The sequence below is a fragment of the Rhinopithecus roxellana genome, chromosome 8, assembly GCF_007565055.1.
Source record: "Rhinopithecus roxellana isolate Shanxi Qingling chromosome 8, ASM756505v1, whole genome shotgun sequence".
NCBI lineage: Eukaryota > Metazoa > Chordata > Mammalia > Primates > Cercopithecidae > Rhinopithecus > Rhinopithecus roxellana.
In genome coordinates, this window is record NC_044556.1 from 53,942,388 (window position 1) to 53,957,633 (window position 15,246).

Below are 15,246 nucleotides of genomic sequence, written 5' to 3' on the forward strand. Positions count from 1 at the left end.
TTTGAGACGGAGTCTTGCTCTGTCGCCCAGGCTGGAGTGCAGTGGCCGGATCTCAGCTCACTGCAAGCTCCGCCTCCCGGGTTCACGCCATTCTCCTGCCTCAGCCTCCTGAGTAGCTGGGACTACAGGCGCCCGCCGCCATGCCCGGCTAGCTTTTTGTATTTTTTAGTAGAGACGGTGTTTCACCGTGTTAGCCAGGATGGTCTCGATCTCCTGACCTCATGATCCGCCTGTCTCGGCCTCCCAAAGTGCTGGGATTACAGGCTTGAGGCACCGCGCCTGGCCAATTTTTGTATTTTTAGTAGAGATGAGGTTTCACCATGTTTGCCAGGCTGGTCTCCAACTCCTGACCTCAGAAAATCCACCCGCCTTGGCCTCCCAAAGTGCTGGGATTACAGGCGTGAGCCACCACACCCAACCTTAAAAACTTTAACTTTCAAAGTGTAACAATAACACCAAGCTGTCTCTTAAACTATAAAGATAATGGCTTTTCCAAACTCTGTCAGTACCCAGATGGGAGAGGATATGTGTTACTTCTAACTAAAAATGATCTGCCATTAAGATTAAAAGATTCTTTAGAAGCAAGATAGTAACTGACTAAAATTAATGCAGTGACCAAAAAGGAGAGCTATTAGTGTGAGAATAAATCAACAGAACAGTTTTCACCATATCAAGGGCCATCAAACACGACAGGAACAATCAGCTTTTATACTGAGAGCATACACCCAATTCCACAAGACACATCTTCAGAATGGTATTTTTAATCCCATACAAGCTTATGTTAAAGGTGCAAAATGTGTTCTCCCTGACCTGTAACCTGCTCTGGATCTTATCTATCATCTAAAATTTGTCAGTTCCAGTTCTAACACCTGTGGTCAGATTCTTTAGTAAAGCATGCTCCCCATTTCCAGCATGCAACAAGATTCTGAGTTAGTGTTATCCAGAGAGATACCTGCCACCAAGTAAGCAGTGCACCCACACCAAAGCTTCAACCATCCTCCCTCCAGACCCCCAAAAGGCAGAGCACTAAACTACGATGCCAGTTAGTATGGAGGGAAGCACAGCCCCATCACCATGCACTGTAGGCAGGCTGGTATATTTACTTGTGATTGACATCAGCTGTGATGGTCTCTGACTTCCCATTTGTAGCACTGCTTTGTGGGAATAAATAAGCATTAATGGGAATGGAAGCAAATCAAACAATAACAATGAAATGGAGTTGCAAAATATACTTGATTGAATGGTATGTATTTATGGTAAATCATAAATTTGTCCCAGGAGACCAAAAGGGGGTAAAAAGAAATCAAAATAAAACTCAATGGCCAAAGATGAAACATGAGGACAACGTGACATGCCAAGAGCAAGCTTGTTGACCAATACAGAGCCCAAAAGTGGCCTTGGACTGGGAGATGAAAGCTACCACTGCTGCTTCTTAGAAAACCAGTTATGTACTAGTAAATTCCAATGTGTTCTCTAACATTTTATTATTTTTTCTTGAGATGGAGTCTCACCCTGTCACCCAGGCTGGAGTGCAATGATACCGTCTCAGCTCACTGCAACTTCTCCCTCCTGGGTTCAAGCAATTCTCCTGCCTCAGCCGCCCAAGTAGCTGGGATACAGGCGTGTGCTACCATGCCCAGTTAATTTTGTAGATTTAGTAGAGTCAGGGTTTCACCATGTTGGCCAGGCTGGTCTTGAACTTCTGACCTCAGGTAATCACCTGCCTCAGTCTCCCAAAATACTGGGATTACAGGCATGAACCACCGCACCCAGCCCAATATTTTAACATTTATTGAGGCATTCTTGCAGCCAGCCATCTTATCCGTTAGGAATATAAATTAAATGGCAGAATGATTTTTACATAAGTACGGATACACCAGATGATTCAGAAGGGGAAATTCTAGGTGCCAGTGAAGGTTTCATCATAAAATACAAGATTTAGGCTGAGCACAATAGCTCACACCTGTCATCCCAGCACTTTGGGTGGCCGACGCGGGTGTATTGTTTAAGCCCAGGAGGTGAAGTGAGCCGAGATCGCGCCACTGCACTCCAGCCTGGCTGACAGAGCAAGACCTTGTCTTAAAAACAAAAACGACTGGCCAGACATGGCAGCTCACGCCTGTAATCCCAGCACTTTGAGAGGCCAAAGCGGGTGGATCACCTGAGGTCAGGAGTTTGGGACAAGCCTGACCAACATGGTGGAATCCTGTCTCTACTAAAAATACAAAATTAGCCAGGCGTTACGGCAGGCAAGTGTAACCCCAGCTACTTGGGAGGCTGAGGCAGGAGACTCACGTGAACCCAGGAAGCAGAGATTGCAGTGGGCAGAGATTGTGCCATTGCACTCCAGCCTGGGTGACAAGAGCGAAACTCTGGCTCCAAAAAAAAACAAACAAACAAACAAAAAAAAAACCAGATTTAGCTGAAAAGTATTTTATCTTGGATTTAAATTGCTACAATACCTTCTTTTTTTAACTGCTCAAAACCAAGGCCATTTCTAAAGTATCAGTGAATGTAATTGATATTTACTTCTGTTCTAGACATCTTCCTCAGTGATCTGAAAGTGCGACAGTGAAAACTGCCATGGGACTACAATTTGTAGGTAGCCTGAGGTTGGTGGGGCTATGAGTGGGTCTCACAGACAGTACTATTAATGGTAGTGAGGTCGGTTGGGCCCAGTGGCTCATGCCTGTCCCAGCAATTTGGGAGGCCAAGGTGGGCGGATCACAAGGTCAGGAGATCAACAGTACTCTGGCCAACAAGGTGAAAGCCCATCTCTAATAAAAATACAAAAATTAGCTGGGTGTAGTGGTGTGCACCTGTAGTCCCTGCTACTTGGGAGGCTGAGGTAGGAGAATCTCTTGAACCCGGGAGGTGGAGGTTGCAGTGAGCTGAGATTGCGCCACTGCACTCCAGCCTGGTGACAAACCGATACTCTGTCTCAAAAAAAAAAAAAAAAAAAAAAATAGTAGTGAGGCCACAGATACATGGGCAGCAACAACCAATCCTCTGTGCCTGAAGGACTTGCCCTGGGGTACAGAGTGTTACCGATGGGCTTTAACCAATGGCACACCAAAAAAAAAAAATCTTCTGATCGTTATTTAGTAGAAGTCTTTTTGCTGTCATGGTGGCATTGTTTCCAAAAAATAAAAATTAAAGAAAGAGATTTGAAAGACTCCTCTTCACAAGAAAGTAAAACAATCATTCTCTTTGTAATAGGCAAAGCTAGTGTTATTTCACAACAGGAACTGTTCACACATTAACACTTTGTTTTTTAAAAAAGATCTAGGAATACAGAGAGAGAGAGGAAGTAGTCCAAGAGGAAAAGTCCAAGAAAGCATTTATACAAAAGAGAAAAGATACTGACTTACCGGGGAATTGCTGGAAGGCGAGAGCCATTTTCATCTATGAAGTGGCCCCCTGCATTAAGGACCCAGCAATGATGAAGGGACATCAAAGCATGCCTTGCAGTAGTAGGGTTGTCTTTCCCATTCTGACTGTCAGCATTCTTTAGGGGGGAAAACTCATCTTCCCGTAATACTTCATACACCACAAACTTCCTAGAGCGAAACCATATAAAGACCTCTTTATTATGAAACTGCATACACAGCTTCTAACCCCTTAATATAGCTAAGCCTTTGGTCTTCAACAACAGGCTTTCCTATTCCAATTTGAATAATGAATAAAATATTGCTCATCCTTGGACTAAAGAAAGTTGAAATTTTCTTTCTCAATGCAAAATGAGAAATAATTTCCCCCCTCAACTATAGAACAGTTCATCTTAAGTCAGAAATATTAGGAATCCTAATGTACAAAGATCACATTAGTGCCTGTTCTGGGAAAAAAAAAAAAAAAAAACAGGCAAAAAAGATGATTTAGAAATGGAAAGATTAATTTCATTTTATTTATTTATGGTTTTTTTTTGAGACAGAGTCTCACTCTGTCACCCAGGCTGGACTGCAGTGGCGCAATCTCAGCTCACTGCAACCTCCATCTCCCGGGTTCAAGAGATTCTCTCACCTCAGCCTTCTGAGTAACTGGGACTTCAGGCATGCACCACCACGCCCGGCTAATTTTTGTACTGTTAGTAGAGACAGGGTTTCACCATGTTGCCCAGGCTGGTCTCCAACTCCTTGGCCTCAAGTCATCAACCCGCCTCAGCCTCCCAAACTGCTGGAATTACAGGCATGAGCCACCACACATTAATTTTATACAGATTATTTGTCTTCCTCATTTTTGCACTCATCAAATTCTGAGACAAGCATCTCAACATCAAATGTGATCTTTATAGAAAGCTATATAATCTAAAAACATGTTTACTAAAACATTTATTCACAGGGCAGTAAGAGGATATCCTAAATACAAAACGGGTCAATTCTTTATCTTAACCTTTTCAGTTTCTCATCCAAAATAAACGACTTTAACAACTTTACAGGAAACCAAGGCAGGGCACAGTGGCTCAAGCCTGTAATCCCAGCACTTTGCGCAACCGAGATGGGACGATCACTTGAGGCCGCGAGTTTGAGACCCACCTGCTCAACATAGGAAGAACCCATCTCATTTAATAAATACATACATATGAAAAAAAAACTTTATAGGAGCCAGAAACTAGTTGATTAAAAAAAAATGTTGTACTCATAGGCAACTCAGATCACACTCCTGGTTTTATTCTAGAGAACCATAATGAATCTAGACTGCATACTCACAATCAAAATGCCATGTGAGATATGTGCTATCAAATGTTTCCTTAGGCATGAAAACAGTTTCATGCCTAAGAGAGTGAAAAGCAGCACTTTAAGACATTTATTTAACCTTACTGGTACTATTCAAAGCATACTTTGCAAACTGGAAGATGTCAAAGACAAATTTTTCCATCTTTATTCCATTGGGTTTGTCTGGCTTAACTAAATGTCCTTGGGTATCCACATAAGGAATCTTCTTTTGAGCCACATGGTGCTGCAACTGAGGTTCATAAACACTAAGAAGTAGAAGGAGAAAAGATATAATCATGTTTCAGATTTAAAATGCCAGAAAATCTTATAACACTCAGGAGCAAATGTGTCAACAACCAATACTAAGATTTTCAAAGTGAAGAGCATTTAAGTTTCAGTTCATATTTAAATAGTAAATGAATAGCTTTCCCCGAATAATCTATTTCTTAAAAAATCAAATAACGGTCTCCACTAAAACTGTGTACGTGTGCATTAAAACTGTATTCATTACAAATGCCTTAAAACTGTATACGTGTACATTAAAAAATGCATTAAGTTACTATGGATGAAACAAAAACACAGCTACAAATGGCATAGAATGGGAAATATTCTGGAACTGGAGTTGATATTCTAAAGTAAGGCGTATTAACTTTTTAAAAAGTAGACAGTCATCTTGAATGTCTAAAAGCTAAGTGAAATTGATAGTGAGAATGTCCTTCATTTAAAACTATGGTGGGATAAAATAGCTCTTATTTTATCCTTTGTAGCACTACCCACTGATTTTCATGCAGATGTCAAGTTCTTTCTTTATTCTTTAGCACACTAGTTTCTAAATGCCAGCTTGGGAATCAGCTGAATTAGAACTCTGAGGACAGCTTCCTAAAAATACAGATGCCCTGAATCCACCTCCTGAAATTCTAATTCAGTTGGGGTAGGGTGAGTATTTGTATTTTTAAAAAGCTCACAGTTGTGGTAAAGAAAGTTTCATTTCTTATTCTTTGCTTCAACAGAACCTAGCACATAGCTGGGAGTGGGAAGGTGAGAAGGGAGAAATGCTTTGGCCTCCCATTAATGCGCTGGGGAATGGGCTCCGATGATTCCCACCTTACAATACATCTTACTAAAAACAATCACAACATGAGATACATGTCCATTTGATAAGTGATCCTCGGGAAAGATGAATTCTGTGGGATATGGATTTGGGGTATCTGCGTCCCTCTCAAGTGTCTTAGTTTCTGATTAACAATAAATGTAATTTTAAAAGGCCCCCATCTTGCCCATACTTGACAACATCTCTCAGAAATGGTACAGTGAAGAAATGGTTGGCAATGTTCCCCGCATTGAACAGCAGTCGTCCATCTGAGCTTCGTTTTTGAGCTGTTGCCAGGGAAATCTCACTATATTCTACCACCTGGTAAACTCCATCCACTCGGCAAACCACTCCAACTGGTTCTGTAGGGTTCGTTTTTTCCACCACCTGTCCACCAAAGAAAGACAACAGTAGAGGAAGAAATGGAATTAAATGTTTCTTTGGAGATTTGCCATTGTCAAAGATGATATTTACAACTTTGCTTACACTAAAAGGTATAAAGCCAAGAAGAATCTTTAACTTTAGACAATCAACTATCCATCTTTATATACCTTGACAGGCATTTTCCAACCGGAAATGAGGTACATTATTTCCTTCCTACTTATCACCTAACTAAACCATGGGCTAGAAATTCCATCATATATATATATATATATATATATATATATATATATATATATACACATATATATAGCACAGAGTAAATCACATTGGACTGGGAATAACTAAATCAGGAGTCAACATTCCCCATGTATCTTGTACTTTTTGTTTAATTTATCCTTAACCACACTCAATTACTTTGATAATAAACAAAATGAAATTTATCTGGGATTCACAAGACAAAAGACCTAAGTTAGGCATTTTGTCTCTCATTTTCTATTCCCCAATATTTCATTTGAAAATAGCATTTCTTTAATTTTCATTAGTGAATATGGCATTTTTCTTGTTTTTCAGGGACCTGAGTAGCAGGTAAAGGGGTTTAGGGCAGGCAGGTCACTAGCCTCCCACTCCAACTTTAATCAGAAAACCCAACCATATTTATCTGTTTTGTATACTCAATTTTGTTTGAAATAAGTGATTCTATATTTCAAAAAATTAATTTTGAAAACCAGTGATGTGACAATTTATCAAAGGCTCTGGGCTGATGGGGAGCTGAGAAAAGAGGGCATACTAAAATCAGAGGGAAAATGTAAGAATATGTAATTTTTAAAAACCTCACAGGTGATTTTGGTGTGCCACCACACTAATCCCACACATCACTGACTTAAGTGTTTACAAGAAAATTATAAAAGAACTATATACAATGAACTAATATAAAATCAAGGTTCAGATGAGATAAATATCCAACCAAAGAATCAAACAATAAAAAATATTTGTCAACCTAGGCAACAAAGTGAAACCCTGGTCTCTATTTAAAAAATAAAAAAATTAGCCAGGCGTGGTGGCATGCTGGAGTCTCAGCTACTAGGGAGGCTGAGGCAAGAGGATCACCTGAGTCTGGGGAGGTTGAGGCTACAGTGAATCGTGATTGCACCACTGCACTCCACTCCAGCCTCGGCAACAGAGTAAGACCCTGTCTCAAAAATACATATTTATTTGAAGGTATTGTTTTATTTGTCCTATCCAATTATCAATTCAGCATGCTTCAAAATATGTTTAAAACTCTGTCCCCAATTTGACAAGTCTATCCTAAGTGGACATGAAATTATATTAATAAAGTTAAAACTTTTCTTCAACAACTGATTTCTTAAAATAAATACAGTCAGTAGCAGTCTCGTCCAGAAAACTAAAGGCACTATTGAGAACTTCATTTACGCAGCAATTCGAGATATAGGCACTGAGTCTAGCTGGGTGAGGCAGAGCTGCTGGATAAGTAAGCCTGCTGTGTGGTTCAGTTTGCCACCCTGAAAGGAACACAGTTCTTAATGAAAAGAAACTTTCTACCAAGGAATTAGATTAAACTGAAGGGGACCATTATGCAGCAAATCATTTAAATCAATCAGGGGCCTATTTATAATTCTTATCTACCAACCCATCACCACCTCTTACTTCATGTACTTTACCTACAGTGGGTATCTTACTAGGCAGGGAATTTGGGATAGATTCCCCTTATTCTCATTTTTTTTTTAACACACACAGGTTTATTTTCCAATCACCGCTATATACGCCTACTCCCAACCAGCCATAAAAATAAAAATATGTATATTCACATTTTACATTTCCCAAAGGTTTACTTCTATGGCAGCTATTAACCTCCAAATATTATAAAAGTCTACATTACAGAAGAAAGTATTTGTAAACTGCATGAAGTGGGAATCAATTTATATTATACAGAAAAGATACAAAGCATAGACCGGGTGTGGTAGCTCATGCCTGTAATCTCAGCACTTTGGGAAGCTGAGGTGGGTAGATCACCTGAGGTCAGGAGTTCAAGACCAGCCTGGCCAACATGGTGAAACCCCATCTCTACAGAAAATTTAAAACAAAATTAGCCAGGAATAGTGGCAGGCACTGTAATCCCAGCGATTTGGGAGGCTGAGGCAGAAGAATCACTTGAACCTGGGAGGCGGAGATTGCAGTGAGCCAAGATTGCACCATTGCACTCCAGCTTGGACAAAAAGAGAAAGACTCCATCTCAAAAAAAAAAGAAACACACACACAAAGAAAAGATATACAGTATAAACTTAAAAGGTTTACTCATTATTTCATAAGTTTAATCCAGAAAAACTGAGTCCAGGGCCGGGTGCAGTGGCTCACGCCTATAATCCCAGCACTCCAGGAGGCCAAGGCAGGTGGATCACTTGAGATCTGGAGTTAAGAGACCAGCCTGGCCAACATGGTAAATTAGCCAGGTGTGGTGGTGCATGCCTGTAATCCCAGCTACTTGGGAGGCTGAGCAGGAGGATCACTTGAACCCGGTAGGCAGAGGTTGCAGTGAGCTGAAAGAAAAGCTGAGTACAAAATAACACTTTAACCTCAGAGTTACTATAATTGCTTTACAAAATGATCTTCAATTAACAATGGTTCCTGCCTTTTTAACTTTGCACTTTTGCAAATTACCTCACCGTTTCAGTCTTTTCTCATGTTCCTCACTCCATAAAAAATACTTAATGCACCAAGACAGGGGCCTATTAAAGTACTGTAGGCCAGGCACAATGGCTCACACCTGTAATCCCAGCAATCTGGAAGGCTCAGGCAGGCATATCGCTTGAGCCCAGGATTTCGAGACCAGCCTGGGCAACATAGCAAAACCCCATCTCTACAAAAAAGACAAAAATTAGCCGGGCATGGTGCCGGGTGCCTGTAGTCCCAGCTACTCAGGAGGCTGAGGTGAGAGGATCACCTGAACCCAGGAAGTCGAGGCTGCACTGAAGCCATGATAATGCCACTGCACACCAGCCTGGGTGGCAGAGTGAGACCCTGTCTCAAAATAAATAAATACAATAAAAATAAAGTACTGCAAATAATTCTACTACCACAGTATGAATCATCCCCTAACTTACGTGTTTTAAAACACATATTCTAACGCTTTGATTTTCTTATTTTAAAAGGGCAGGGGAGCAATTACATAAACGGCTTCTAACATTTCTAAAAGATTTCAATATATGCCAGTCTAGTTATATTTTGGTTCCATCTGAATATTTACTTATTCATTCACTGAGTGACTACTACATTACATGCCAGACACAGGACTAAACAGTGACAGTCTTTGCAAGGAAGATTCATTCTGGATTTACCCTACAGAGCCCACAGGTAATGGAGAGGAGTGACAACACTTGCATCTTTGCGTGATTAGTGTACTCACAAAAGTTAGCACACCAGTTTAAAGATTTTTGAGCTGTCAGCAAAACTTAACTAATCTAAAGAGTATGGTTCTATAATGTAATACAATATAAGACTAGGAAGTTAGGAAACACGAACTCTAATCGTGGCTCTGCTAATGTGATAAAGAACCTTGAGCCTGGGTCTTATAAAGTACTAGAACTCTGGCCGGGTGCGTTGGCTCACGCCTGTAATCCCAGCAAAAGGCCAAAGTGGGCAGATCACCTGAGGTCAGAAGTTCAAGGCCAGCCTGGGCAACATAGCAAAACCCTGCCTCTACTAAAAATACAAAAAGACCCAAAAAAATTAACCAGGCATGGTGGTGCACGCTCGTGGTACCAGCTACTCCAGAGGCTGAGGCAGGAGAATTGCTTGAGCCTGGAGGCAGAAGTTGCAGTGAGCCAAGATCACATCACTGCACTCCAGCCTAGGCAACAGAGCCAGACCCTATCAAATAAATAAATAAACAAACAAAGTACTAGAACTCAGGATTCTCATTGCTGAGATCAAACAGGTTGACCAGATGATCTCTGGGGTCCCTTCCAGGTTGAACACTCTCCGATTGCATAAAGTTTAAATTGGTTCTGAAGCTCTTAACAGTAAAATTTTAAGTTTCTATTTTAGAAAAAACAAGTGACACTGGCTGGGCACAGTGGTTCACGCCTGTAATCCCAGCATTTTGGGAGGCCGAGGCAGGTGGATCATGAGGTCAGGCGTTTGAGACCAGCCTGGCCAACATAGTGAAACCCCGTCTCTACTGAAAATACAAAAAAATTGGCTGGGTCTGGTGGTGAGTGCCTATAATCCCAGCTACTCAGGAGGCTGAGGCAGGAGAATTGCTTGAACCTGGGAGGCAGAGGTTGCAGTGAGCTGAGATCATGCCACTGCACTCCAGCCCAGGCGACAGTGCAAGACTCCGTCTCAAAAAAAAAAAAAAAAAATAGAGTGACACCAAGTGGAAGGCGTGTGCCTATAATCCCAGCTACTGGGGAGGGTGAGGCAGGAGAATCACTTGAACCCAGGAGGTAGAGGTTGCAGTGAGCCGAGATCCTGCCACTGCACTCCAGCCTGGATGACACAGTGAGTCTGTGGCTCGAAAAACAAAAACAAAAAAAATACAGTTCAGATACTCAGAGGGTATACAGAAGTCTTAAATAAATGAACTAAACCAACTCTTATTTTCAGAGTCCAGAGGAGGCTTATTAGGTCCATCAGCTTAATCTCTCAAAACTTGTATCAGTAAATTTAAGATTTCAGCTTCAGATGTGACTTTGCATAAAAGTTCTAGATTAACTTTGAGAGAAATCACTTCTTTGGCAGATCTTCTTTTTAAATACAGATATTTCAAAATACTTTGAAATCTAATTTGTTTTTGTCAGAAGTCTATACAGTTACTGCTTTTGGTAGAAAGGTCTTCCCTTTGCATCACAATTGTAAAATTATTCTCATTTTCTTCTAATACCTTTATGGCTTCATTTTAAAATACTTAACTGTAATTCACCTAAAATTAATATCTGTATGAACTTTGACAGAGAGATCTTTATTGTTAGCCAGTTATTTCATTCATTTCCTCCACTGATTTGAAATACCATATTTTATAAAATGTGTTCTTATACATACACAGATGTGTTTCTGACTGACCTACATTATTTTCATTAATCTGCCATTCTATTTTGGTTCTAGTACCACACTCTTTTAATTTACAATTCCTTTTAATGCTTGATAGATTGTCTTTGGCCCCCTTTCCTCGCTTATCTTCATCCTTTTTCAACATTTTCCTGGCCACCTTTACATGTTTATTCTAAACTTTGCAATCATTCTGTCAAGTGTCCCCAAAATAGTCTCACTGTAATTTTGACTGGATTGTATTACACTGTTTTTGATGAGAATGGATACCTTTACAGACTTCTAGTAATGTTTATATCAATATTTTTAAGTCTTCCAAAGTGTTTTTAAAGGTTTGCATGTTTGCTATCTATTTTATTTCTAGCTATAATACATATTTTTTTGCTACCATAAAGACATATCATCTATACAACTAAAAGCATGTTGAAAAGTACAATGCCAAGAACAGAATCATTACATATCATTACAAACCTCCCTCCAACTTAGTACCAGTCTGTGTGTGGTCATTCAAGAAAGTATTTATCTCTTTAATTGTCCTTATGCCCAACTTACCTATTTCCAAATTATTCGAAAGAACATCATGATACCTTGTCACCTGACTTAGGAAGTCTAAATCTGTTATTTCTACCACATTTTCCTTTCCTACTCCAATAACTTTGTCACAGGAAAAAAGTTGGGTTAATCTGATTGAACACAATTTGGTATTAATGAATCCAACCCAGGTCTAGTGATGACCACTTTCCCAAGTACTTACAAATCCTCCTCACATACTTTAAACTCTTACCTGTGATTGATAAGTATACAACATTACTTCTAGAATCAAGTCTTGCCAATTTAAGGAAAAAAGTAGGTGTGGGACCGTTTAGTTACCTTAGAGAGATAAATGGTTCTAAAATATTCAAATCACCCTAATAAACTTGGTTTGAATTCTGGAATGCATATATGACAGAGAAAGACCATCAAAAGCCTCACCATAGTTGAGAAAGGCATTACCTTTGCTCCACAGTCTGCTCCTTTCTGAATGCAAAATCCAATGAACCGTGGGTCTGCCACTTTTACTAATATGTTGTCAACACAATAGACATGAATGCTCCAAATGCCCCTTTGCTCCATATCCTCCACAATATTCTGGGCTGCAAGTGCCCGATAAAGACCACCATTCCCATCTGAAAAACAAAATAGCTCATTAGTAGCACATCAAAATCCATTATAAAGGCAACACAAAGATTGCTTCCAAACTAGGGTCAAGATCCCTAAAAACCAAAATTCGCTTTACAAAGGCAAGAAAAGAGAACATCCATAAGGAAGGAATCAGGTGTCAAAAAATTAAACTATAGGATTTTGAAGGTTACTTAGCATTAAGTATCCAGAGAATAACACTATCAATGTAAGATCAGGCAACCCCAAAAACCGTATCTTTCTTTTTAACTCAGCCCCTTTTAGTAATATATTATATGATATAAAATCCTTTATCAGGCAATGATTATTTCATATCAAGCTTTATTAACATTTGTATGATATAAGTTAGCTCTGTATTTATAACTCTGACGCTAACAATTTCACCCATGTCAAAAATAAAAATATGTAAGTATTTTATATCAAATCGTGTTAAAAAAAATAGACTGATATGAAGGCCTAAGGTGATTTAAACTAGATATAAATAAAGCCCCTTGTTTCTCCATCTATTTATAATGTTGCTTTAATGTACTTTGTCCAATAACAACCTTAGCTATAGCTTAAGTGATGAAAAATTAGACAATTTCACAAAATACAGCTAAGAATAGTAACTCTTCCATTAACCAAAAGAATTAAGATGAAATAAAAGCCTACATCTAGAGAGCACCACTGTTAATACCATTAATTTCTTTTCAGCCTTTCCTCCAAGTACAGATTCACATAAATATAAATCTGTCAATAGGTCTATTTTTATAGGTTGACGTTGTACTCAAGGTCACTGAATGTGGCTACATGGGCAATACACTGTCCCATTCTAGTAGGTCCCATTAACAAACCACGATGTGCATGCACTATCTGGAACTGTGCAAAGCAGTGGCCCTAATCATAGACTGTATGTAGTTTTTCATTTTGCATTCCCTTACTTAACCTACTGAAATAATGTTTATCATTTAATGCCACCAATTATTTTAATGCTATTTAAGAATTAATGCTATTTATAAACTTAATTTAGCCTCTCATTTATTACATAGCGTATGGTTTCAAGTTTTTACTATAATAAATAATGTAGCCACGAACATTGCAGTATATAGAAAATATTTGCTATATGGCTGGGCACGGTGGCTCACACCTGTAATCCCAGCACTTTGGGAGGCCAAGGCAGGTAGATTACTTGAGGTCAGGAGACCAGCCTAGCCAACATGGCGAAACTCCATCTCTACAAAAAAGTACAAAAAATTAGCCAGGCATGGTGGCGCGTGCCTGTAATCCCAGCTACTCAGGAGGCTGAGGCAGGAGAATCACTTGAACCCAGTAGGCGGAGATTGCAGTGAGCGGAGATTGCACCACTGCACTCCAGCCTGGGCAACAGAGTGAGACTCTGTCTCAAAAATTTAAAAAATAAAAAATAAAATAAAATACTTATTATAGAGAATGAATACCCTGAATGTTCCTCAAGTTGCTCCATCACAGAGCAGACATCAACAAGTATAAAAGTGTATCCATTCCACCAACGGGCATTTTCATCTTTTTAAATTATTTCCAAGCTGCAAAAAACACATACATATTAATGTTTAAATACTCAAATCACCATGTTAAAAAGCAAATCAACATTTGATGATTTAGGTTGTTAGCCTTTCTAGTCACCATTAAATAAGGATGATTACAAACCTGGAGCCATAGAAACTTTGTTCTTCTCTTCCAAAATAATTTTCCCATCAAAACTCATGGCGGGGAGCATTCCTTGCTGAAAAAAGATTACATTCTCTTTTTTTAAACCAAAGTACTTGTGCTTGGTGAAGAACTCCTTTGTAGATTCCATTGTTCTGCCACTGGTCATTATATACCTTACGAGAGAAAATTAGATCTTCTAAGCAATCGTGCTAGGTGGACTAGGGCAAAATAAAGTTTTGTCTATTTCCTAAGCTAAAGATATCTTTGAAAGTACTTGCTTATTATTTTGACTTCCTTCATATTTTTCTTGGGTAAGACACATTCATTAGCTATTTCCCAAGGGAAATTTCTTTCAGTAATTTCATCACCTCTTAGGTATGAACTAAATCTACTTAACAATATTAAACATACTAAACATAACTCCTTCCAGAGAACCTATAAAATGGCTTAAGGAAACATTCTGGAACTCTGTGAAAGTGTATTTTAAATCTGAAAAGCCTATTCTGAATAAATAGGAAGAAAAGGGTAACTGTAATACAGTTTAATGATCTCTTGGGGTTCCTTTTATTGAAATTTGAAATGCAATCTGGGCTCTGCTAACCCTCCATTTAAAAATCATAAAACTATAATTATACTTTCTGTTGTCACAAAAAGTCAACCCATGCTAGTGTGGATAAGAAGAAAATTATATCTAAAACTATAATTAGTGACTGTGGTAGCTTTTGCCCTTACTAGAATGTAAACTACATATAAGAAGGGATTTTTGCCTGTTTTGGTTACTGATTTATCCTCAACACCTAGAAACAGACACTCAATTAATATTTGTTAAACGAATAAACAAAATGGTATAATTTCATACCACAGGAGATATCTGTCTGTTTAACAAATTATCCTGGATATTTTGAACTTTAGGTACAAAAGGTTTGGATATATTTAGAAGACGACAAAAGAAATGGCTAAACTTCTCTGCATAAGAACAGAAATTCTAAGTTGTGAGGAGATGGAAGAAAGAAAGAGAAGAAAATTCAACATGATAGTAGGAGGCCAGGGCTGTAAGTAGAATGCTGGCCACTTAGAACACAGATGTTCCTCCAAATTCCCCACAGGAATCAAGATGAACCAAATAGTTCACAGCAGGCCAGTACTTGT

At 39.1% G+C, this 15,246-nt stretch overlaps 1 protein-coding gene across 3 annotated transcripts in view; it reads right to left on the reverse strand.

The window, feature by feature from the left end:
* The window catches only part of UAP1 (UDP-N-acetylglucosamine pyrophosphorylase 1), a 37,799-nt gene that overhangs the window by 5,998 nt on the left and 16,555 nt on the right, over nt 1-15,246 (reverse strand). Inside the window, exons 4-9 of one of the 3 annotated variants that reach the window (XM_030936633.1) lie at nt 14,095-14,270; nt 12,244-12,416; nt 5,996-6,189; nt 4,838-4,978; nt 3,372-3,560; nt 1,104-1,151 (exon numbers count right to left, since the gene is read on the reverse strand). In XM_030936633.1, coding sequence (XP_030792493.1) covers nt 1,104-1,151; nt 3,372-3,560; nt 4,838-4,978; nt 5,996-6,189; nt 12,244-12,416; nt 14,095-14,270 — 921 coding nt within the window. Of the gene's footprint in view, nt 1-1,103; nt 1,155-3,371; nt 3,561-4,837; nt 4,979-5,995; nt 6,190-12,243; nt 12,417-14,094; nt 14,271-15,246 lie in introns of all 3 variants that reach the window. The other 2 variants (XM_010356482.2, XM_010356484.2) reach the window with 2 other exon arrangements.